The following is a 25,448-nucleotide window of genomic DNA, read 5'->3' as shown; positions in this document are numbered from 1 at the left end:
AGCACAGACGCTTTGTTATAGTGGGTTTGCACTGCATGTGACACTACAGACAGCATCACAAACGCTCATAAAAAATAAATGAATAAAAATCATTAACAACATACAATCAAAAGCAGAGAACCAGTCCAAGGCTGATTAGATAGTTTTAAATCTTACAGTCAGAGTGGCTATAGTTTGTATGCATGGTCGCCTGGCCTGCTGGTTTAATAATGAAAGAATCATTCGGAGTATTTATCAGTATTACTTCCTTATACATGTTATTTTCCTGTGTTCCTGGGAAAGATTTAACCAATAAAGACCTTAATCCAGCAGAGGTTTAATAACAAAATCTCTTTCTCTTGTGTAATCTCTTGTTAGCCTAAAGTCTGGAGGAAAAATATGCAACTAATTACTGCTGTTTACTGTTAGTTCACAGGAAGAATATTTCAAGAAGGAAGCCAAACTTACTCGGAACAAAGTAAACCTTAAAGGCGAAGTGTTGTTTTATGCTGCAATTCAACTGAGCAAACGGCTGTACGGTTATTGCTTCTGGTCATACGCACAGAAAAATGTCATATGATTAATAGACACAGACAACGTCTAATGAGGAGTTTCTGACAGCAGAAACCACAGCAGATTAAAATTTGACCGATCTCACATTCAAGGTCATCTTCTCAGGCATGTCCTAACAGCTACTTTTACTGCCTGGAAGCCCCTTTCTGACCACCTGCACTATGTGCCCTCCATACTGTCAGTCGAAGATTCCACAGCTTTCGACCCCAAAGGCGGCGTGTCAGGTGACTGGGAGCATGCTCGTCATTTTTTCCAGAATCCAACAAGATTGTTCACATCGAATCCGTCCCTCGTCATGAGACGCCAGTGTGAGCTCTAGTATAATGCATTGGGGCCTCTGAGAGTGAACATTTTATCTGATGTGCATTTGTGCCTGTGACAGTTTTCACTCATCACCTGGGCTGTGTGCCAGATTTGGCCCACTCGGTCAGTCAGAACTTTTCCCAACCAAATAATGTGACAAATTCCATTTATCTCTTATAACAGCTGCTTTTGTTGAGTACAATACTAAAGCCAGGACTTTACTCTAATCTCTTAAGACTGCACACACTCAGGTGACAAAGTGTGTGTCTGCGTAATCCCGTATATTGCCACATACTCGGCTCTTAAATAAACAGAGGTGAGTTGACTCAACTCTTTGGTAATTGCTGAGTTTTGGTTTATGGGGGTGCTATTTCTAACTTTGTCATATTGTCTGGAATAACGTAACTCCCACTACCCACGTACCTTTAAGTCATCTTCCCATAAAAACTATGATTCACTTTTATTTTGTCTGTATCAGTAAAAACCCATAAAATGTATCCAGAAGATGCAGAATCAGCTTCTTTGTCGTGTTTCTACTGAGAACTGTCAGGCTGTTATACAGTTAGTCTTTCTTTATATTAACTCAACAACAAATGGTAAATATGGTAAATGGCCTGTATTTATATAGCGCTTTACTAGTCCCTAAGGACCCCAAAGCGCTTTACATATCCAGTCATCCACCAACAATTTTTTTTTAATTTTTTGTACAACTTTCATCTTTACGAATAGACACACACACACACACACACACACACACACACACACACACACACACAAAACACCAAACAAAAACCAACCAAGTATTTTCTTGACAGATGTGTTTTCTTTGAATGGAACAAAACGTGAAAACAAATGAAAGAAATATCCACTGACAGAGTTCTAAAAAGAGGGATATTTAGGACATACTATGACCAGTATATTGGGGATGACAGACTGGTATTTTCTCAATAACGGGGGAACACAAAAGAATGTGTGGTTAGGCCACAGGAATCCTCTAAAGTGTTCAACACCACTTTCATCATTTAGTCTAAAAGAACAAAGTCTGCTGCCCGTTTTATAATATCCAATGTAATAATGTTAAACAGTTCACATCATGTCAAATTCACATTTTCTCCTTTGTGGGTAAAGTCCTGCTGGTTATTCCATGTATTTGCCTTCACAGTTGCCATGAATAAATATTTCAACTACAAGTACAGTTAGCGACTGATTGTTAGTGAGTGACTAGATGACGAAGTGATTTCACAAAGGTGCAACAAGCTCCAACAGAGTGACTCAGTGGTTGACAGATGCATGGAAATTTACACTGGAACTGTAGCTGAGGGGGTGAAACACCAGTTACAGCAGACTTGCGGGCATACTTCCTCTGGTTGAAGTATGCCTGCTCTTGGTCACCCTGCCATCCCGGCTGAATCATGTTATGGGATTTTCAGACTGCCTATGTTTTGTTCACTTTTACACACAATAATTTCACAAACCTGTTAAAGAGCACATAGGTGGTATAAGGGTCAATATATTGTGAAGTGGTGCGTCAGGGCTGGCATTTTATATGCTATGTTTCTGCCAAAATATACACGGGCAACCGTGGCTCGGGGGGGTTGGGACATGCATCTGTAACCGGAAGGTCGCCGGTCGTTGTGTCCTTGGGCAAGACACTTTACCCTACTGCCTACTGGTGTTGGCCAGAGGGGCCGATGGCGCGATATGGCAGCCTCGCTTCTGTCAGTCTGCCCCAGGGCAGCTGTGGCTGCAACCGTAGGTTGCCTCCACCAGTGTATGAATGCGAGAGTGAATGAATAGTGGCATTGTAAAGCACTTTGGGTACCTTGAAAAGCGCTATATAAATCCAATCCATTATTATTATTATAATACAGTCATTGCCACAGATATAATCTGGTATACCAGGTGTTGGAAGGTAGAGTAAAGCTGAGCAATGGCTGTAATGTGCCAATCCATGCACAGGCTACATCCATCCATCCATTTTTTTTTTTTTTTTTTTTTCATTCCCCCCTCCCCCAAACATGTTCAAACCCAAATAAGATATTAAATTGTTCCAGTTCTTACATTTCTTTAGGAAATGGAAGAAAGGGGGAACGGATGGCATCAAAACAATAAAGGAAATCCAGAAGGACAGCCAGAGAAATATCCAAGCAACACCAAAAAAAACCAAAAAAACCCTACATAAGCTATTTAACCACAAAATACTACTTTTCCAGAATGAAACACAAACACCGAGGTTGAGGCTCTCAGGCTGGAATTAAAGGCAACTGATTTTCCTTGAGATTTGAGGGTTCATGCAGTAACCAGTAGCACAGGAAGCACTGTGGGATTATGAGAAATAACAAACACTGAACGCTGTCTCAGAGTCTTATTAAAAAGAAGTCACATATTATAAGACAGTGATGTTAAGCATGCCTAAAAAAATATGAACTTCTCAAACACACCAAAGAGGCTGACCCCGGAATTATTACTGAAATATTCAGCCTCCTCTCATGGGGCTCTCAAAGCTGATGCTGGGAGTAATGTTGCAAGCAGGCTACGTGAAATCACGCACACTTGGCGACATGTTGATCCTTTAAAAATCTTTCGAACATTTGCTTTTGGGTCACCGAATAAGCCATCAGCAAAAAAACAACCATTTAATCTAACCTAACATCCAAAGTGTTTGAAGCCCCCCTTTACACATTTTTTTAGAGGATGACTGCTAAAACAATTATGACACAGAGGTGGTTTGTGAATAACTGCCTTTGCGCAAAACAGTAATGACTAGATACAAAGACCTTCATGTGGTGTATTTCATGGTTTTCGAGCAGCCCCAGCCTCTCAAAACATGTCAGGGCAGGCAGCTGATCCTGTCAATCTCAATCTAAACACACTATTTAACTTACAGGTAAACCTTACAGATCTCAACTTTAAAAAGGCCTTTGAAGTTAATCAGCTCGCTTAAGAAAACATACATCCTCACTTGTGGTGGTCACAGGTTGGGGTGACGTTCATCTTTCTTAGCCCTGTTGGACTAAGTGTTGAAGAACGTCTTGTGGTGTATGTGCACTTCCTTGTAAATGGCCACAATCAGAACTTAGTTGGACAGATAGAACAAAACGTACACAGCAGCTTAAAAGTTTAAGGATAGGGAAAGATGCGTGTCCTGCTTCGGTTTAACAAAAGACTCACCTGTTCAAGTTTGAAGATGTGCTGATTAAAGTAATGCTGGAGACGTTCGTTGGCAAAGTTGATGCAGAACTGTTCAAAGCTGTTGTTCTCGTAGTCTTCGAAACCGAATATGTCAAGGACTCCAATGGACAAGATCTGAAGAAGACACCAACAGAAACAAATGAATGAAAAATAAAAACCAAATCTGTAATAAGAGTCATTGTTTTGAAGAACGACTACACTCATGCGCTTTTAATATTCTCTGTCATCTTACCTTGGTGGTTTCCATCAGGTCTTTGATGTTGAGCAGAGCGTGGTTGATCCTGAAGACAATCCAGTCAAACAGAGCACTGTACAGAGACTTGGCCATGGAGTCTCTCACTGTACCAGCCTAAAGGCAAACATACACTATCACTGTAATCTCTCAGTCAACACCATTAAGAAGTGGAAAGCAGGAGCACCAGTTTCTATGTGCATGCACTCCTTAAAAAGAGATGACAGTCAAGTTTTATTAAAAGTGAAGAAGAGGCGGTTTTTACTGGTAATTTGCATTAACTGTACTCATTTGATCCAAGTTGTTGAAGACCACGTTTCATATTTGTTCTCATGCAGTTTTGCCTGTTCTGTCTTCACAGCAATTACAGTATTCCTCAGTATTTCCCCCCAAACTCAGTGTGCCACACATCTGTTTTACACATTAGAGTTTGGCCTTGAATGCCTCCCCTCTTAACACTGCACTTATTGTACAGGCCCAGGAGAATAAAATGAAAGAAGGTCTTTAAATACAGAAAATAAAGCTGATTTGTAATGGTCAAAATGTAAAATGGCCCTGTATGAACTGTGAATCAGCATGTGGAGATGTGGTTGTATGTGGTTCTACTTTAAAAATCAACCACTTATACTTTGACCTGAGCGTAAATCACATTCCTGCAGTCCTATCACACACACTTTTATTCTGAATTTTTGATGGAAAATATAAAACTGGATATCCTAAGATGGAAAAAGCAGATACCAAGGAGAGAAGAGACAGTGCTCCTATCCAAACAAGTCTGACATCTCAACCAAAACATGTTGGTAGACTGCGCTGTGCAACAGCAGGGCGTCGCTGAGTCATTATAAATGTCATTAGAGAGGATTACACTCATCAGTTGCACTCTGATCTGTCAACTTGTGATAGATGGACGTGCAGAAGTTCAGCTTTAAAATCAAGGCCCAACAGAAATATCAGCTGTTATAAGCCAAGCATGGACTCCATACATTTTTGACCTCACTGCTGGCAATATCAACATGATATTCAGGCAACAAGCATGAAATATTTGGATGAAAAACTAGTAATATTTTTATGTCACAGTTCCAATCACAATACTGGGGATTTAAAAGCTTGGATTGACTGACAGAGTGATCTATTTTGTGTCTTCTTTCATAAAAGACAGGATTTTTTGTGCAAAAGCTTCCTTGTCAAATTATGAAGAAAAACTTTTTAATTCCTGTATCTGCTGGAAAGACTTGACCTCACTGCAGCAAAGAAGAGCGGCAGAAAACAACCCACTGAGTGGCTACCCCAACGCAAGAATCACAGGTTTCTAAACAGTTAAGCAGGATATTTTTAACATCCTCAGACAAAATATGTCTTCGATGTGTCAGGAGAGCCTATTGGGATCCTTGTACGTACCATAGTCTAATAACCCAGAAGCTTTTCATCATTTAGAGGAAGCAGGGTTTAAAACATTCACTTGTCTCATAAGTCTGACCAAATGGAGAAAACTCAGTACAGAAACACTCAGACTTCTTTGAGGTTTTCAACTGTCTGACTTCAGTTAACAGGCAATGGGACTGTTGAGACTGTTAGAGCAATATTTACTCAAAGACCACCCAGTGTGCTACCACAACAATCACTGTTTGTTCATATAAAATGACTCCTAAATATCCAGCGGGCCATTATGAGGTTGTTGCTGTTTTGGTGGGAATGTACAGCACAACACAGCACAGCACCGTCATTTTGGAGAGTCTGTGGTAAAATACTGCTGAGACTGCTGCAGAAAATCTGTGCCGTAAAAAACAAAACAAAAAATTTAACTCAAGTCACAGCCTGTGTGTGCAAGATCTGACATCAGCAAAGTATGAAATACTGAAGGCATCGTGATCATTTTTAAAGTCTGTGCATTACAGCATATGTAACAAAAAATAAATAAAATGTATCGGGGGCTCTTTACACCCTGTATTCGTGTTGCTCCCTCGTCTCTTTCAGATGGCTCGCATCTGCAGACCATGATGTGTTTGTTTTCAGAGAGAGGAGGTCCCATGAAAACTCTAGAGGGACTTGAAAGTCTTTCCCTTCCCTCTAAACAGACTGAAGGACTTTGTGCATGTGGGTTTGTGTAAGTGCGCACTGCTGTGACTCAGAGCCCTCACTTGACGCCACTAAACGAAGAAGCTGCGGAGAATCAAGAGTGAGCAGGAGGAGATCCGGTACTTGTGCGTGCTTTTCTGTAAACACAGCCAGGTCACACTGAAGAGCCACAACTGCAGTGCCATTGTGTTCGGGCCGGATGTGAAAACACTCCAAAAACTACTTATACCTATGCGCCTTCAAATCTGGCATCATACTAACTACATTGGTACGAATGCCAGAAAAAGCCAATCAAAACACACTGTAAATATTAATTGCCTACTAATTCACAACACATCAATCATGAGCCTGTGTTTACTTTCGTTCTGTGCTTCACACAAAGAGAATTTCAGACATGCAGCAACTGATCTCTACGATCGCTTGAAAAATGACCAAAAGTTCCACTCTGTTCCTGTCTCAGACTTCCTGCTCTCTACTATTTGACGTGGCTTCCGTTAAAAATAGACTGTGCATATTTTTAGTAAGGCGCAGACCCGCTGAAATGCGGTGGTGGAATCACAAGAATTGTGGCCGCAATCAACTCTGGAATGCAACGCGGCTGCCCACTGCACGATTCGGGCCTTCATTTGCCATCAGCATTAGCCCACCTACCTAAAGCAAGACAGCTCACGCATCTGGACATGTTCAAAAGAGCCCATGTCACGAAGACAAAGGAACAGGCAGAAATCTGATGTGCAACAACCGAACGGGCTTCAAGTTGGCAGAAACATCTGCATTCCTTCTGCTCAGAGTAGGTAGATGTTATTGTGGATGACTTATTAAGATTTTGTCGTACATTTTGATTTGCAGCTTTATTTATTTACTGTTTGAGAAGCCGCAAAGCAGCTCCAGTCTCACCTCAGCCAGCTTGTAGGGAACGATCAGCTTCTCTCCCACAGTAACCGTCTTCCGCGTTGTCAGGGCTTCAAACAGCATCTCTTCTTTTACCTAGAGATGATGGTGAGACACAAGTGTTCACTCATTCAAAAGAAAGCTGAAACCCTTTTCAAGCTGCCCTTCACACCTGATTACGTTTAAAGTAACCGAAAATGTGCTTTTGTGTGTGTCTGTATGTGTATTAATATCTTTGTGGGGACCAGAAATTGGAAGTTTACTATACTTGTGGGGACCAACAACCCTTATGGGACCCAAAATCCCAGTCCTCACAAGTTTGAAGGCATTTTTCAGACTCAAAATGTGGTTTTAGTGTCATGGTTACAATTAGGTTATGGTTAGGTTTAGGCATTCAATTTTGATGGTTAGGATTAGGGTAAGCAGATAGGGAAAGCATTATGTCAATGAGATGTCCCCACAAAGATATGAATACACGCTTGTGTGTGTGTCTTTATCCTGGCTTGAACAAATAGGAAGTGTATTTAGCAGTTTAAAATCATCCGCCTTTCACAATCTAGACATATAATATGTAGAAATATATTTAGCATTGCCATCTACCTGCAGCAGTTCTGACACAACAGGTAGCACCTCTGGGTTAACAATGTCTATCTGGTCGTCCCTGTAAGGTTTCTTCTTGTAGCGGATGTTACCCAGGTGAAGGATGGCCGACAGCAGAGAGAAGATCCTAAACAACAGTTAGAGACCATTCATGGGACACTGCAGTGGAAGTATATCATCTCAATCAGCGGAATCCATTGATTTTATTAGTAAAAGTTGGACTGAAAAATTACTTTACAGTACTGGTAGTGATGGTGGGAGCTGTGGTGGCCTGCAAAGCTATCATTTATAGTATAAAACAAAAGTAGGGGCGAGTGCAGTTAGATGAAACACTGCTGAACTGGACTGTATAAATAGGCGATACCATAGGTAAATAATGGTTTCTGTGTCTGTCACTCACTGCTTGCGTGTGGCAGGAAGAAAGCCCACCATCTCCATGGCCAGCTGAAGCCTCTCAAAGTCATGCTTCAGGTCCTCTCCTTCTACATTGAAGCAGTCCTGCAGAAAAAAAAATAAAAACGTTTTTAGATGTTATCAGGCCTGCGGAGGCTGTTACAACACAGTGACCGGGGAAGCCAAAAGGGCTAATGACAAGCTACTCTGAGGTTTAGAAGGACTGCTGACATATGCGGTGCCTTAATGTTTTCAAGGTTTACAGACTGTCTAGCAAATACACTTTAAAAAAGTTTTTTGTTTTTTTTTTAAATTTACATTGTACTTAAAATAAATTTAAAACAAAAAACAGAAATATTGCCTAAAGCAGACAAATTACTGAAATAAGCTATCATTAAGAAGCTTGGGGTCAAAGAAATCTGCAAAACTTGAGCCTAATGTGCAGAGTGTCTAGTGAACAGTGGCGTGTGCAGGTTCTGCTCATGTAGTGGAAAATCTGCTTTGGCACTCCACTTTAAACCAATCCACAAAAAATTTGGCAAGCAGTGAAGCCGACAGGAAGAGCAGTTTATGGATGAGCCTGTTCTTGAGAATGGACAATCACCTAAACTAGCAGAGTAAATATAGTGACTATAGTGCAATGTTTTGACTGTCATAACAAGACTAAAGTCATGACGTGATTGAAAAATATATTAAATACAAGAAATATTCTATTTAGCAGCTATATGAATACTAGCAGGAGTATACTTTTAGATCATTCTGGATCTAGATTGGTTGTTTACAAGAGCGTTCCTAGAAACATATGCTTTGATGTTTCTACATAAGTACACAGTACTTCACTGAACTACATACACCCACCATAAAGTGAGCTCTGCTCTTTCCTTTATAGGCCCATTCCACTATGGCTGCAATAATTATCACAAACTGTGCCTCAGAAACACAAACACTCCAAACACTGAGACTCATGCTTGCACCAGTGTGCCGCCTCCTCGCTTCCTTCTCTCTTCCTTTACAGCAGAAATTTACACTGACCCATTAAAAGCTCTGGTGTTACATTTCCACGTCAGCAAAACCTACATTATGTGAACGTTGCTTGTTCAAACTTGAAGTTCTTTTCAATGAAAGCAGTCAGTGTAGTAAAAAGGTGTCTAAAGATTCCAGATGTCATAAAAGATGTCAGTCAAAATACGGATCACCGCTTGTCTACTCACAGTGCAGTCTGGGTATATTTATAGCATTTCTCCTCAGTAGTGTTAAGAACCACAAACCTATATTATCAGCATTATACAACAACTTGCATTGAATTTTGTAATATTTTGCAATATTACCGGATTAATGAACTGCAGCTAAAAACTTAAGCTTTCCATTGACTTCTATTCATGTCAATGGAAAGTATAAAAGCATTTCTAATCACTATAAATGCTTTAATACACTCACAAAAACACGCAGTACCCCCAAAAAAGACACAAGGAATCCCAACAGTAATGAGAGAAGACCTTTTGATCGTTGACATTCTTCAATCCAGTGTTTCCCATGTTTCAGAGGTGAGGTCACACATCAAAGTTATGAGTAGGGATGGGTACCGGTATCGGTGCCGACATAAACGGTAGTAACCAGACCGAAAAGCAGCACACATTTCGGTGCTTTTTTTTCCTGAGCTGTGATACACTTTAGATTCTAGCCAATCATTTTACGTTTCCGAGGATAGTAGGCGGGTCCAGGTACGTACGTTCTTTTAGAGCAGAGCTACAGATGCTCAAGGCAAAGCGGTCAAAAGTCTGGCTGTACTTCACAGCAAAATATGCAAACTCAGCAGCCTGCAACAAGTGCTTTAAGCTGATACTGTGATACTGTCAAAGGAGGTAACACCTCAAATCCGATGAAACACCTGGCGACGCATAGCGTTTTTGTTAAAAGCCGAGAAATGCGCCGTATTTGATAGCTTGCTGCAAGACGTCATACCGAGCACATCTACTGCGGGTGTGGTGCCTGTTATCGGACCTGGAGTTGGCAACATCCCCCAAAAACCCGCGTGATACCATATATGCCCTATAGCTGCAGAAAAGGCTAACATTGTTATCTTTTTACAAAAAAAAACAAAAAACAGCTAAACATGAGAGGTTTTTGGACAAAGTGTGTGTTCTCCATTCTTTAAGCACCGGTTCGAGCACCGGTTTGAGCACCGTTTGAGCACCGTTTAAGCACCAGCACCGTTTCAAAAGTACCGGTGTGGCACCGGTATCGGATAAAACATAAACGATACCCATCCTTAGTTATGAGTGTGTTAAAAGTTTTTGATGCTACAAATTGTCTGAACACAAGATTACTCTGGGATTTCAGTAGTGTATGGAGGACAGCAAATTCAAATGAGTGCTGCAGGAAATACTGTACCGGTCAACGATCAAAAAGAAAAAAAATTAGAGCAACACAGGCAGCTACAGTGGCCAGGATATGAGTAGACATACCACCAGAACTCAGAAGGAGTACAACAGGGGAATACAAAAACAAATAAATGCTCCCCAAACCAAACCAGGATATATCCAAAAAGCAACAAAATAAGCAAGGGAATCATAGGAACGGGTGGGTGGAGGGGTGGAGGAGGTGTGCAACTGTGCAGATGAAGTGCAGCTTCAGCTGCGAGTGCTCAGGTGACACAAAATCTACCGGCTAAGGTTTCTGCAACACGTGCAGACACACGGACAGTTAACACACAGCTGATACTGACCGGCTCACTCTCACAGTAACTCTCCCAATGACGTTGGTGGCTTGTCTTTGACATCTGGAAATGACCAGTTTACAGGAGGCAAGATCAAGGTTAGAGAGCAGCATTCCAATGACAACACACACTATACTGGTCAAACATGAGCGCAGATTTAAGAGGGACTAATGACATGGAAGACGTGCTGTTAAGATACAGGCTGTTCATTACAGTCTCAAACATCGACGATTCAAAGTCAAACACTTTTAAGCATATAAGCAGTGATGACAGAGAAAGAAAACACACTCAGACACTACCACATAAAAACTTTATGGTTGAACACATTAAGACATGAAAGCAGGAGGAAATAAGAGGTCCAGACATGCAGCACACAAAAATATTAAGACACCAGAATGAATTGTTGGCTTTCCTTCAACTTTAAATACCTTTTTATGACTCATTTTTTACCTCCTGAGATAAGAACTGATTTCTACTAATGTAGAACTGAATTCTTTCAAGCCATCCAAACCCTAGATTTTATTGTTGTCAAATGTTAAAACATAATTCTTCATTATCCATGTCCTAAATGAGACATTTGGTATTAATGGGACCAGGTGCTACAGTTTTGATATTGAAATATTTTCTTTTTTTCCTTCTTGAGTTTAGGAACTGGACTACTGAGCCATGCTGCAGACTGTGGTTTTGTATTGTTGTGCTGAAATAAGCAAGGGCTTCACTGAAAAAGAACAGTCTGAATGGCAGCATATGTTGCTCAACAACCTTTATAAATCATTCAGCATTTATAGCACTTTGCTGATGTTCAAGCTACCCCCACGCCATTATGGATGCTGGCTTTTAAACTGTGTGCTGATAACAGCCTGGATGGTTCCCTTCATTTCAGCTTAAATTTTGATTTGTAAGAAAAATCTTTTCTTTCAGACCATCTTAAATAAGCTTAGAAATACTGCTGCCTTCTCTCTATGTAGTTTCTTTGCATGCTGGAGTTTTCTCAGTGTTACCCTTGGTACAGAGACTACGAAATTCTCTGAATGTTTTAATGATATTATGCACGGCAGATTATAAAATCTTCAAATTCTTTGCAATTTTTCAGTGAGCAAAGTTAAACTTCAACTTGTTCACGTCAATTACTTGTGGGTTTTTTTTTTTTGTTTTGTTTTTTTGTTTGTTTTTTTAAAACAGGGTTGTTGATGAGGTATGAAACTCAACTTGCAGACACACTGTTGCAGAAAAGAAACCCCAGGCAGCAATTTACAACCACAGATTTATGTAGATTAAAGTAATTACTGCATTTCCAGATTGTGAGCAGGCACTGCTGCAAAAACGCAGGATTCGCAGTAGAGTACCAGATTCCCATTATTTCATGCAACATCTGCTATCTGCTCATCTGTGCATTCTGGAATTTTTCAGCATATAATCAATGAGCCTCAGTGAGGGTGTCCTTAAGTGCACCTCCTTGGGGAACTTTGTTTCTTTTAGCTGCGGTACAACATGATGCTGCACGATGTTACTCTGGAAGAAAATAATATTAAGGGCATCAATCTTTTTTCTGTTTTTTTTTTTCTTTTTTTAGAATATATATTGTGTACACTGCTTTGTGACTGTGTGTGAAAGTTACTTCATAAATAAATTTCAGTTTCTTCTTATACGCACACAAACACATGCACATAGTAAAAACTTGATTCCTTGTGCGAACACTGAAATCCATGCAAGAGCTCTAGCTAGGGAGTTATAATTTACATTTATATTATAATATATTCACATGTGGTTCCCAAAATAGAAGAGAAGGGCAAAATACAAGGGCATGAACAGAATGTGTGTGTGTGTGTGTGTGTGTGTGTGTGTGTGTGTGTGTGTGTGTGTGTGTGTGTGTGTGTGTGTGTGTGTGTGTGTGTGTGTGTCATCAGTGGCTGGGAGGAATGGGAGGAATTCCCTGCTCTCTTCTGCGTAGGCATGAGGACTTTGGAGGAGGGGAGGTCGCTGGTCGTCTGAATGTCAAGCTCAGAAACGGAGACACTTTAAATTTTACAAAACATAAGCATTTCATATGCAGACTGACTATTTCTGTGTTTGTTGTGGCTTTATTTCATAGTTATGTGAAACCCGTTTTCCTTTAGGACAACAGAGCAACAGAGATGGGGGACGAATACCATTTGGTGTGTGTTTTTGTCAGCAGAAGTGAAGCAGTGAGGTTGCCTCACTGCATGAACAAAAAAAAAAAAAAATGTAAATAAAGACGGAAGTGAAGACAAACCTACTATACAGTACGTGCAGCTATGCCTACAAGAAGTCAAAATGAAAAGCAAACAAATTAACACGCTGTGTCTGTCCCTGAAACAGCTGAACATTTTAGATAGTGTGTATGTGAAGGACAGCAGTGCAGCACGTGTCAAAAAACTATTTTCCCCCTGTGTCATTATTCCACACATGCTGACGACATTTACAATGTTACAGATAAATGAAAACTGTAACAAATATCACATTACATGGCACGGCTAGTGTAAGATCAAGTCTGCAGTGCCTGATGCTAAAGGTCCCACCTGACTGAGGTAATGGTATTCTTCAGGCTTCTTGAGGTGAAAGGCTTTCCTCTCTTCTTCACTTGCTCCTGCCAGCAGGTAGTAAAACACATGGTAGTTTCTAAAAAACAAAGAAACAAAAAATTATTACATTGTAACTCAATTAGTTCAAACTTTACAGTGTTTTTTTTTAATTATAAAAACATCTGTTTCTGGAAATGGTTAAGAAGTTTATCTCCATCTACAACGTTCCTAATCTTATGTTCTTTCCACTGAGATGGATATTATCCCCCATGTACCAAAACAGCTTAATCATCTATGCCCCCCCAAAAAAGCCCTATGCTTTTAGCAGCCGATCAGTTACTGTATTAATCATCACCATGAACATGCTCATTTTAGCAAACTGACTGAGTGGGATGCAGGACTTTATTTTGAGTGCAGTGAGCACAGCAAACTCCTGACATCCAGCAATACAGTATACAGTGCTTTCCATGTTATTTTGGAAACAGGCTTGTTATGTTCAGCAGGCTAGAATGTCAGCATGGTAATTTTAGCATTGTTAGTATTCAAAACTGGAGCAACTATAGAGAGGGGTTTCAAATTTCATCTTACAGGTTTCGTTTCAATTCATGTGGTGTGAAAACTGACAAGTTGACTAATAATAATAATGTATAGCTTATTGATCCCCGTGGGGAAATTACTTGTTTTTCTCTGCATTTGATCCATTCACTCAGTGAAGCAGTGGGCAGCCACTAAGCAGGCGCCCGGGGAGCAGTGTGTAGGGACGGTACCTTGCTCAGGGGTACCTCAGGGTAGCAGTTTAGTGGATTCGAACCCCCGACCTTCTGATCATGGGGTGACCACTCTACCTACTGAGCTATACTGACTTCTTGGTGATCCACATTCTACAGAAAACCATCTTGCTAAACTACTTGTGAAACCGATGTCTTGGAGTGGGATCAAATTATTGACTGAAAAACAACCACGACATCTCACTTCCATCAGATTATTTATCTGCGTGTGCATTCTGTTTCTGACAGAGTCGGGCTGAAGTGGAAAGGTTAGAGAGAAAATGTTTGCTGTTCGACCAAGATTCTCTTTAAATGCACACTTCAAAAGTTTTTATGGACCTTAAATCCATCTCAGAGGTAGCTAGCAAAAGGGGCCGACTGTGCACTCCACCAATATTACTGCTGAGCCCACTAATTAATTTTTATCGTCTATTTAAACGTTGGCATCTTCAACAGACATTCTGATACCAGCTTTTTTGTGAAATATATGCAGCTTTAAGAAAAACTCACTTTTTTGTGTTATAACACTCAATTTGCAAGATTGGATTAAAATGAGTATTAATAGGTTTTGTTGAAATGTTACAAATATAGTACAATAAAAAGCTCGCTGGCCTTACTGCTAATTACTGATTTTTTTACACAAGCTTATCATCTTTGATTTGGTGCATGCATGTTTTGTGTTAAATGTACGTCACAGCAACCCAGCCCAGTCCTGCTCGCCAAATGTATTTCTGCTGTTCATATGAGGGCTTTTGATAAGAATCTGCATTTCTGAGATGCGCTCACCGTTCATTGTGCTCTTGATAGACCAGTCTTGACTTCTCCAAGAGGTATTTCTCCACGTAAGCTCTGTTTAAAAAAAAAAAAAAAAAAGTACAAGAAAAGTGGTTGACTTTAACATTATTTCTTATTTTATTTGGACATTAATAAGAATTAGGTTCTGGGTTCTTACCCTCTCACAGTGCCGCTCTCCTGGTAGTTCACCTGAATGAACTTTCCAAAGCGACTGGAGTTGTTGTTATGTGCTGTCTTTGCATTCCCAAATGCCTATAGAGGAAAAGAGGAACATGTGGTAAGATGTAAACGAATTAATGAGAAAGGCTACATATTGCATACAGCATCTTGCACAAGGGTCACTGAGACCAAGTACAGAGTCCACTTTAAGGTGTGGATAATTTGTTTATGGATCAAGAACGCAGAGCGTCTGGCAGGAGGCCAAACATCGTCTTGAGACACTGTCCGTCTGATGCCACAAAGGAAGCTTTTGCTCTCACATAGTTTCTAACAGCATTGGTCCGAGACTGATTAATAACATGTTTTTAGGATCTATTAAAGCCAGCGGTAGACAAATTGCCAGAGTGAGGATGAAGGAGCTATGGCCAGCAGTCCTGATGGGGCGGGGGAAAAAAGCTCCTCAGTGAGTAATGGGATCCATGTGGCTGTGTGAAACATGTGTAGCGTTTGTGCTTTAATAAGACAGTCCAGTATTTCCCCTCACAGCTCTGTTTATGTTGTATGGCTGCCTGAAGGGGAAGTCGTTTTTCGCCCTATATAAGCCCTATAGTTATTTGTAGCTCTACCACAAGTAAACAAATTCCTCAGTGAATCACTTAGAGCTGTCCCGAGCTCTCCGTCTGTGAAACGGGAAAACACCCCTCCCTTACCCCACCCTTCGCCCACGCCACTTTCTAACTTCCCAAACATGCAAGGAGACAGCTAACGCCAAGCTAATGTGCAAAATTACTTGGCTTCAGGCTAATCGTAATCCACAAATTTAAGAGCTTCATCCATCACAAAATTTCTCCTGCATTTGAAAAATATATTGTTTTGGTCCAGGGTAGGCTATCGTGTTACCAATAAGGCTGTTGCTATGCAATACAGATGAAAACTTCAGGGCACAACTACCTTTTCCAGCCGTAAACAACCAACACGGCGAAGCATCACAAGGTGAGGTTTTTCTAGTCACGGCTCCTTGAGAAATGAGTCAGTGACAATTAATTTACGGCATGCAGTTTCCTCCAGGAACAATGCACACAAGGTGTACTAGCTGAAGTTAAATCATTTTGGTACATATACTGCAGAGACAGATAAGTCAGTCCAGATAAACTGAACATCTCTTAATCAGACCAACACTTTCTGTCTAAAAGTATCTAAAGGTTAGGCTCTGTCCCACTGAAGTTTATGAACAACAACCCATTTAGATGCTTTTGAGAATCGTGGTGATAGAGAACTTAGTTGGCCTCTATTACCGGCTGACACTGGCTCAAACCTCTGGATCAAAGCTACAAACTTGCCTCTTGTCTGTGACTCATAAGGCAGAAGAAATCATTAAAAAGGCAGACACAGTGGAAAAACATTTAACTCCACTGTCTGGACAAAGAAACGAGCAAACGGGGTCAAACTAAACAGTGACTGTATCACTCCGCATCCCAGAATGTGGATTTCGAAATGTGACGCCTTCCAGAGGAGCTGGCATGTTGTTCACCACTTTGTCTGTCTCTGAACTGGCTAACCTGCCTGCTTCAGGAACTCCAGGTCAGACGAGGACAGACTAACATCACTCAGCGCTCCGGAGTAGTACAAGCTTCCTACTGGAAAGTAGATAGCCAATAAAAACCGAACCCAAAAGCACTCATGCTGCTTTCAGAGTGAGCAGACAGGTCAGGTATTGGACCTTTCAGTGCTTTTTTTGTGTTGGGCTGGCAGGAAGTAGGATGTGGAAAAACTAAAAACACTGAAAAATATTTCAGGCACTGTGTGTTCATCCACCTGGTCTATGTAAAAGAAAAGACGAATATCGTTGAAGACGACATTTTTACAACCTAAAGATTGTAGTCTTTCTAAACTTGGCTAGCTCCATATCAACGGTAATAAAACACAAATCTCCCAGCAGAAGAGAGGAGTTATAATTGACCTCCAGGGAAGGAGTTTCTCACCGTGGACATTAAGTTCCAATGTATAAACGCAAAATAGAGTGAATAAGTCATCAGTAAGAGCCAGCTATCATTAAATCACTGTGCTACTTCCAAACATTTCAATTTCTAAGAATACATTACCATAAATATTTGTCACAATAGGCTTACATAATCACAAGAATTTCCTGAGTTACAGCAGCAGCAAACAGCAATCTACAGTAACATGCCAACAGAGAAAATCCATCTGTATAATAATCAGGGTGTAAACAGTTTTTCTCCCTAACAGACACCAATGTAAAATTAGCAACAAGACAAATTCTGGTTTCAGAAACTTGGTCTCAAATGCAAATATTTTACTGCACTCTTGCGCTTTCCACCTACACAAACAGCCCACAATAATGCAAATATGTTCTCCAACCTTCTCGTATGGGAGGTGTCAACAGTTATTCTTGGAAATCTAAGTCAGTAACTTAAGCTCAAGAGGGCAGGAAGGCAAGCTGAGGTAACAAGGGCTGAAACCAAATAAACAATAACAAGCATATAATACGTAAAAGATTTATAGCGCAGAGTGGTTTTTTCTGGGTAGCTCTTTTTTTCCTTCCACTTCCACGGCTCAAAGATGCATCATGACTAAAGCTGTTTGTACAGACATGATTCGCACTGTTTCAGTGACTCCACTAGGTCAACAACATTATTCTTGGCTTCAGACCATAAACTGAGCCAAAGGCAGCCCAATGACAGACTTGAGATGGTGCCAGTGTGTTCTGGGTGTAATGTGTCCAAATACAGGCTCGGTCAAAGTCATTACGGGGAGCACAGACAGGGAGGATGCCACAGGGATGATGTTATGCTTTAGTAAGTAAAGCACAAACACTCTACAGAATTTAACTATGAGGAAACCATTTAAATGAAGTCTCTTAAACTGTGTCTTTAAAATTCATTTACTTTCTATTGCTGGAACTCAGTATTTGGTTGGTGACTATTTGTGTAGTGTAGAAACCAATGGTAATTTCGATTTACCACAATTCTCTAATGAATCCAGCTGATATAGGATTTCTAAGACCGATGACGATACCGATATTTGGCGATTTGAAAATCCGATATTCTGATAGAAGATTGATATAAACGTTGATACCAGTAGACTAGCAAATAGCTACCGATAACTTAGTTGGGATCTAACTCATTGCCATTTGAAATATATTAATATCTGAAGCCTTTTCACTCACTATCCGTAGACTTGATGCAAACATTCCAGACTTGATTGTGTAGGTAAGCCTAATTTCCATTTCGCACCTATTCCTTTCTCAAGCAATGCCATACACTCATCATGTCAATCACTTTCCTCAAACGTAGTTTAACTCAGTACCTCCCTGATGTTTTTGCAGTAGTTCCCATAATCTCTGGTCACCACACCACACCTAAGCTTTAAGTTTCCAGTGGTTCCTGTTTCCTACTTCTAATATATCAAATGTCCTGTCATGTTGATTGATATTTTGACACCAAAAATTCATGCACTCTCACTTGCAGTATTGTACTACTATAACATTTTTCCACCCCAACACCAGTGTGGATTTTTAATAACTTGTAAAAAAAATCAAAAAACCCTCCTGTCAGACCTAAAATTATAGTGTAGTGTATCCCTAAATAATGTAGATGAGCTATAAGGCTATTCTTTCCAATATTTTTAAAAAGGCTCATGAATCTGATTAATTTCATTTCTATTTCAATATCCACTATAGCAAAGTACCCGATACTATTTTTGTCAAAAAAAACCATTCAACTTAACATAATGAGGATGATTTCATTGGCTGCTTCTTGAGGAGAGGAGAGGATGTAGAGTCTGTAGAGAAAGTTGGAAGTAATTTGAATGAATGGAGGGGGTCACGCTAGCTTCTCAGATAGAGTAGAGACAAAAGAGTGCTTCATTTGACTCACAAAGGGATTATCTTTTAGCAAGTCAACAACTGCTTAGGGGCTACAAGTACATTTCCACACTGGATTGTGTTTAGAGGTCATGTGACAGCATGGCCCCAAAATACACAGAGCCGCTCTTTGTCTGAATTTCAAAGTGCCTCAATCAAATGGGCAATGGCATGAAAAGAGCATTCTTCTGTCGTACTACAAATTCATTTAGGGACATGTCACCAAATGTTCTGCATTCCTTCTTTTCCAGCAGCTACAGAGAAAATAACTCAGTGTTCTCTGTGAGTCAGTGTAGTATTGCTCATTCATCCTGTGCAGATTCATATCCTTTTCGGACCTTACTACCAGGCCAACTCATCAACCACACTATGTGGACAGGATGTAAACATGAAGTGAAAGAGCAGCTGACTTGACCCAGTGTGTGTCGCAGTGTGTGTGGGCAGATAAAGCTCTCCAGAGACCAATTCATAATCATGAACCTTGCAGTCTCACACCTAAAGCTTTGCTGGGCACAGCGGACTGTGGCCACAGCGGCTGTTTAACCACAGGGGAGATCTGCAGCCACCAGCTAAGTGAAAGCACGGTGGGATGTGGGTACTGGCAGCGGCTGCAACTGTCAAAACAATGTGCAAAAAAGTGTTTGAGGTAGGATGTGTACAGGTTTAACTGTCACCGTAAAACCTTTAAAGGGCTTTTCACCTCTGTGTAATAAAGAAAATAAATGTGCATGACCGTACATAAAGGAGCGATGGATAGTATGAGTGAACAAGAATAAAAACTTGTTTGGATACTTGTCACCTCAGGCAGTATAAAGGGAGTTGAGCTAAACGCTAACATCCACATACTAAAAAGTTCAGAGTGTTGATGCTAGCAAGCTGTGGTTTAATAGCTGCAGTTACCCCCTATTCAGCACCTGACCGAGGCTGCTGTAATCCTCCTTCATTTAAATCTAATGCTGTCTTTTTGCTTGGGTGGTGCAGGATACTTCACATCTATATGGTCAGATTTGTTTCCAGACTGTGGGCTCAATGCGGCCTCAGTAGCATTTACAGACAATGTGTTTATTTACTACTGCAATATGAATATGTTTTGACTGGCAAGAGGTTTATGTTTACAAAGCTTTATCTTCTAGTCAAATGATCACCTTAATCAATTGAAAACATTTTTGATACATTTTTTAATCATTTGATGGCTTTATTATTTTTTTACTGTCTGTACTGTCTGCATTGCAAAGACTTGGTTACTTGTCTTTGGATTTTTTGGACTGAACATTTCTGGAGTTGAAAATGATGTAATGTGATGTCGTCAACTTGGAAAAAATTATAGTGGACAAAGTGATTTATCACCACTTTGAGATATTTTATACACCTAATCATTCATTGCCCAGTTAAGAAAATGAGTGTCCAATTAATCAGTAATGAACAAACTTCTTTTTAGTTGCAAAAATAATGTATTAATTTTGTACAGAACAATCAGAAACTTTTTGTTTGGTCTTCTCCTATAAGGGAGCTTTTTATAACATTCCTCTGGATCCTACTATCACATACTACATGTTCCATAAATCCCCACCATTACAAACACCCACAGGAGCAAATCTGATGGTCTACTGAAATGAGCAATATAGATGTGAAGATTGGCAGGTTGTGCAACTCAAGCTTGAATTGACTGCCAGAATTCCAGCAGTTGTTTGCTTGCGTTTTTTGAAAACTTTGCTATCTCAGACAATTTCAGCTTCACATTTAGTTGAAACTGGAGTCTTATCAGTTTATCCTGACTAACTCTGTGTCCCACCCTTTGGTAACAACTTGTAGTTTTTATGCAAAAGGTCGATGATTATCACAAGTCGACCTATAGGTTAAAAACAAGGAACGTCAGACTGTGATCAAGTATTTGCGTAACATTTGCAAAGGGCCACTGGTTCTGGGATGTTTTTCCAGCTTGGAAAAATAAGATGATCAGTATTACATTTAAAATTCAGTGCAAAATTGACACATTTTTACCACATAAACATATCTTCTTACAGTATAACTACAATGATTAGTGTGTTTCGGTCACATGTTCCACAGTAACTGAACCGAAGAGGCAAAGCAAACGCGAAGAAATTATGTTTACTTTGTCTGGTGGCCAAATTCTTTCATTCAATCAACAGTGAGGTAACCTTATAAATCATGTTTCACAGTATGAAGGACTGGGTCACTGGGTGGATAACACATTTCCACTGTATTAAATGAACCAAAGCAGCAGTTCACAAAGTGGGAGTGACATCCTAAGAAATCAAGGGTGTTACGAGATTTGTCATTTCACCTTTTTCAAATTGTGAAATACTGTTTAAGCATAATATTGAGAAATGTGACATTTCAATCACCAATATGCCATAAAAAGTATCACTATCGATGGGTGAGCTGGTTTTAAAGCAATAGTTTGACAACATTTGGGGACATACGTGGGCAGAGAGCCTAACTGGAAAACCCACATTTTTACAGATAATATCAAACAAACATGTAACATTTTAATCGGTGCCGTTCAGATCTGCATGATGGCAGATTTGGCAAAAATTCCCAAGCGCTCCCCCCTATGTTTTCCCCTTTCTTTCAAGCCAAGTGGAGGAGGGGGAAGTTAAGCAGCAAAGGGATAGAATGATCGCAGGGGCCTTTGCAGTGATGCAGACACTTTACAGGTCTGTTGTAATGAAAATAAAGATGTTGTTCTACTGGTCAATCTACATTCCCACCCTATCTATGACCAGAAGCTGTGGGTGAGCGAAAGAATGAGATCACAGATAAAACTAGTGGTCCAATCTGCACGGCAAATATCCTTGGGCAAGATACTAACCCCAAGTTGCTCTCCGATGCATCCATTGGAGTATGAATGTGTGTGAATGCTGAAAAGAAAGTATTTGCAAAAAAACTGGGGGGGAAAGTGCTCAGGTGGAGTAGAAAAGCACTACATACTGTATATATACACACATTGAAAGGGGTATGTTGGTCAGCAAATTTAGATGCCTGATCCACTTCGTAGGTGAGGTGTTTTAGGCATGTCCAACTGAAAAGAGGGCCCAGGATATACCCAGGACATGGTCTCTCGGATAGCTTGGAGGGCAGCAAAACCAGCACATTATAGGAACTGCAGTCTGTGTATTCTTTAAGCTACACTGACCAGCTGCTTGCTTCAGCTTTACATTTTATGGACAGACATGAATTATATCACCTTTTGCGATAAAGCAGTATAAAGTATAAAGTCAGAGAAAACGCAGTGGCCTTTTGATCATAACAATGCATGACTGAAGTATTTGGCTCAATCAGAAACTCCTGTATTACTAAGAAGGAAGTGCGCATTAGTCACAGCGATGGAGATGAAAGGCAGGCGTAATAGAAAAATAATCAGTGCTCTCCAGGACACCTCTGTTATTACAGTCATCTCTCATAAAACATAAACTTCTCTCAATCAGAGAAGATGAGTCAAGGGGAAAAATGGGATCCTTTAGACAGAAGCAAATCATAAACTCTACTGAAACTTGAAATTACAAATTCATTTCCCTTGCTGTTCCATAAGTTGTAGACTGGTGTATCCTCAGGTTGTGTAAGCAAGCAATTCTCCCTTATTTCACGGTTTTTGGAAAATGAGACCCCAAACAAAAATTCAGGAAATTGGGTGGATCGAACAATAACAAGCAGGATATGCACAAGCTAATGTATCCAATTCCCATGCAGAGAGGATGCAAAGATTTAAGGCCAGACTTTGTGATTCACATTTAACCTAAAGAGAAGACACGGAAATGTGCGATAAAACCCTATGTGTGTATATTGATAGAGCTGCCAACACAGCCTGAAAAAAGTTTTAGTTGCTGCTTCAATGGAAGGCTCGTGCAAAGAAAAACATGACAATCTGAGTATACAAAACCCATCAACACGCTGAGGTCTAAAGGTCAGTGTCAAACCATACCAGATCTATTTTCTTCCTAGTCATGACCTTAAGAAAATGCTTCAGTGGGTGGCAGCCTGTTTACTAGTTTTCTTCAGCAGAGAGTCGGCACAGAGATCTGCCAAGTCATTCCTTATCTGCAATAAAGACGTTTTTGTGTGTTTATGTGTGTGTGGTCAGCTTCCTCTGACTGGCTTCCTCTGGCATCTCACCCCCACTTTATTTGTGTTTCTACGGATTTCACTTACTCCTCCACTTTCTCTCACACACCATGAAAACAAACAAACAGGCAAACATATACAACAAGCAACAGCAGACGTTCTGTTTCACTTTTGTACACCAGTGGTTATAATTACAATATTGCTATAGTGGACGGTTCGATGGGGGACAGAAAACCGAACAACCACAACGAAAACACAATGAAATGTCCAGAGCACAACAAACTAAACAGGAAGAGGATGAGACAGAGAGCAGACAAAACACCTCAGAGAACAACTTATTCAAAACAATAACAGCAGTCAATGAATTCTCCATTTTCACTGCTGGCACATCTGTGGAAGGGCTCAGAAGCGAAAACTACAATAAACAAAACAAAACCAAAAAACTCAGGACTGCAAGCATTTCATTTATCTTAGGATTTTAAAATAAAACAACAATCAAAAATGATGCACTGTCAAAGTGCCTTAAACACATTTGATTATCCAAATGGGTTTAGTGACTAAACTGCCAAATCCCCTCTTAGCTAGCCCAAAGCAAACTAATGAATGTAGCATCGCTCTATGAGACTTCATACTGCAATGTGTTTCCAACCAACGGAGTTACTGAAGACCATTAACAAATAAGATACAGGATTGAAAAGCAGCAGCCTCCTTTGTGATTATGTGTAATTATAATTACACAAATTATTATTTGTGTGTCCCAAAATTGGATCAACAGAGGCGATGAATGAAGGTTTTCAGAAAAAAAAAAATCACCTTTTTTAATTTATAAACATAGGAATGTGGTGTATTGTTTTTAAAATCCTGCCTGACTTAAAAAAAAAAAAAAAAATGGTGATGGTTGAAATGTTTGGTCAATTTATCTATGACGTATCCATGTAATCACTTAAAAGGTTTTGATGAGATGTATTCTAGATACACGTTTGCAAACACAGAAAACGATGATAAATGTCTGCCTTTCTGTATTCTTCCAAAAACAAGTTCAGCCACATTCTTCTGCAGTGTAACTAAACGCCTCAACTTTGTGGTGTGAGGTCACTATCTGCTGCGAATGGCTTGTTTTTCCTGTAAATCGCAGGTTCCTTTCAAACACTGTTACAAAAGCATAAACAGTTTCATTTCATTAAAAACAAAAAAATCCTTGAATTTTTGGGCTTGCGTTACATGAGCGTTCTCAATTTTCATTAGAAAAAAGTTAAATGTGGAAGTACAAGCCACACGAGTGACTTTCCTAAAACTTAAAATGGCCACAAAGGATGGAAGAACCAACGGGACCAGGAAGCTTCTTGTTTCAGCACCAACGTTACTGGAACATTCGTTGGTAAACAATAGTGCAGTGGGGGGGGGGGGAGACAAAAAGGAATCTCATGAAGTTTAAAGGAACTTTTCAGCTCACTTGTGAACTATGGGGAAACAAGTCCTCAATCAAGATAACGCCTACAGTGTGGACGTACACTCAAGATAATTAGGAAAGCAAACTGGTGTTTTCCATTCATGCCACGTAGTTAGTGAATATGAAATGAGTAAGTAGTCATGTCAGATCATATCAGCTTAAGGTGGAAACAACTTAATTAGAAAACCAGGAAACAAATTTCCAACGCTTGGTTCATCTATAGAAAACTCAGCAGTAGCTTAGTGAAACTGCAAGCTGTTAAACACCGACCAGCTTGAAAACATGCAGTATCAAGAGTGCTTAATTTAGAAACTGACACCAACTTGGTCCTGCTGGGTTTCTACTGAACTGTCCATGAGTTTGAGCATTCACTTGTCTCCGTATTAGTCACCAGGGCAAGTCCGAGCAGACCAATGTATTTAAACACCTCACTTATCACACGCAAATGCTCTGAAAGACACCCTAAAATCAAAGCATTATTTAGCTGTGATGACTTAGTTATGTGGCTTCATAAATCAAAAACATATACTTAACAAGAAGTGTCCAAATAATGTGACCAAGAACAAAAAACATTTATGACCTTCTCTTAACAGAAAATCAAAAGTATGACTCGCCTTCCAAGAAGTTGAATTTTCCACAGTGCGCACTTAAGTAGATCAAAACCACAAGTTTGTTTAAAACGATTTAAAATAAATCTTTACAAAGGGAGTAAAAACATGACTGTTTAAAATTAAACACACAGGATAGCTTCGCCATTAGCTTTAAGTAGCCCTTTAGGCTTTCTGCAGTGTTGATTTTTACAGAAGTAGAAGG

General features: G+C 40.0%; 1 protein-coding gene across 6 annotated transcripts in view; it reads right to left on the bottom strand.

The window, feature by feature from the left end:
• The window catches only part of myo9aa (myosin IXAa), a 97,538-nt gene that overhangs the window by 30,294 nt on the left and 41,796 nt on the right, over positions 1 to 25,448 (bottom strand). For all 6 annotated transcript variants that reach the window (XM_086293121.1, XM_086293112.1, XM_086293088.1 and 3 more), the window contains exons 3-11: positions 15,218 to 15,312; positions 15,052 to 15,114; positions 13,496 to 13,595; positions 10,965 to 11,018; positions 8,247 to 8,344; positions 7,847 to 7,973; positions 7,253 to 7,342; positions 4,280 to 4,396; positions 4,027 to 4,161 (exon numbers count right to left, since the gene is read on the bottom strand). In XM_086293121.1, coding sequence (XP_086149247.1) covers positions 4,027 to 4,161; positions 4,280 to 4,396; positions 7,253 to 7,342; positions 7,847 to 7,973; positions 8,247 to 8,344; positions 10,965 to 11,018; positions 13,496 to 13,595; positions 15,052 to 15,114; positions 15,218 to 15,312 — 879 coding nt within the window. The remainder of the gene's footprint in view (positions 1 to 4,026; positions 4,162 to 4,279; positions 4,397 to 7,252; positions 7,343 to 7,846; positions 7,974 to 8,246; positions 8,345 to 10,964; positions 11,019 to 13,495; positions 13,596 to 15,051; positions 15,115 to 15,217; positions 15,313 to 25,448) is intronic.

The sequence above is a fragment of the Aulonocara sp. 'chitande type north' Nkhata Bay genome, linkage group LG1 (assembly GCF_057382095.1).
Source record: "Aulonocara sp. 'chitande type north' Nkhata Bay isolate Kocher_YH1m ecotype deep benthic linkage group LG1, A_spYH_male_GT1.1, whole genome shotgun sequence".
Classification (NCBI taxonomy): domain Eukaryota; kingdom Metazoa; phylum Chordata; class Actinopteri; order Cichliformes; family Cichlidae; genus Aulonocara; species Aulonocara sp. 'chitande type north' Nkhata Bay.
This window is presented reverse-complemented; position numbering and strand designations above follow the sequence as displayed.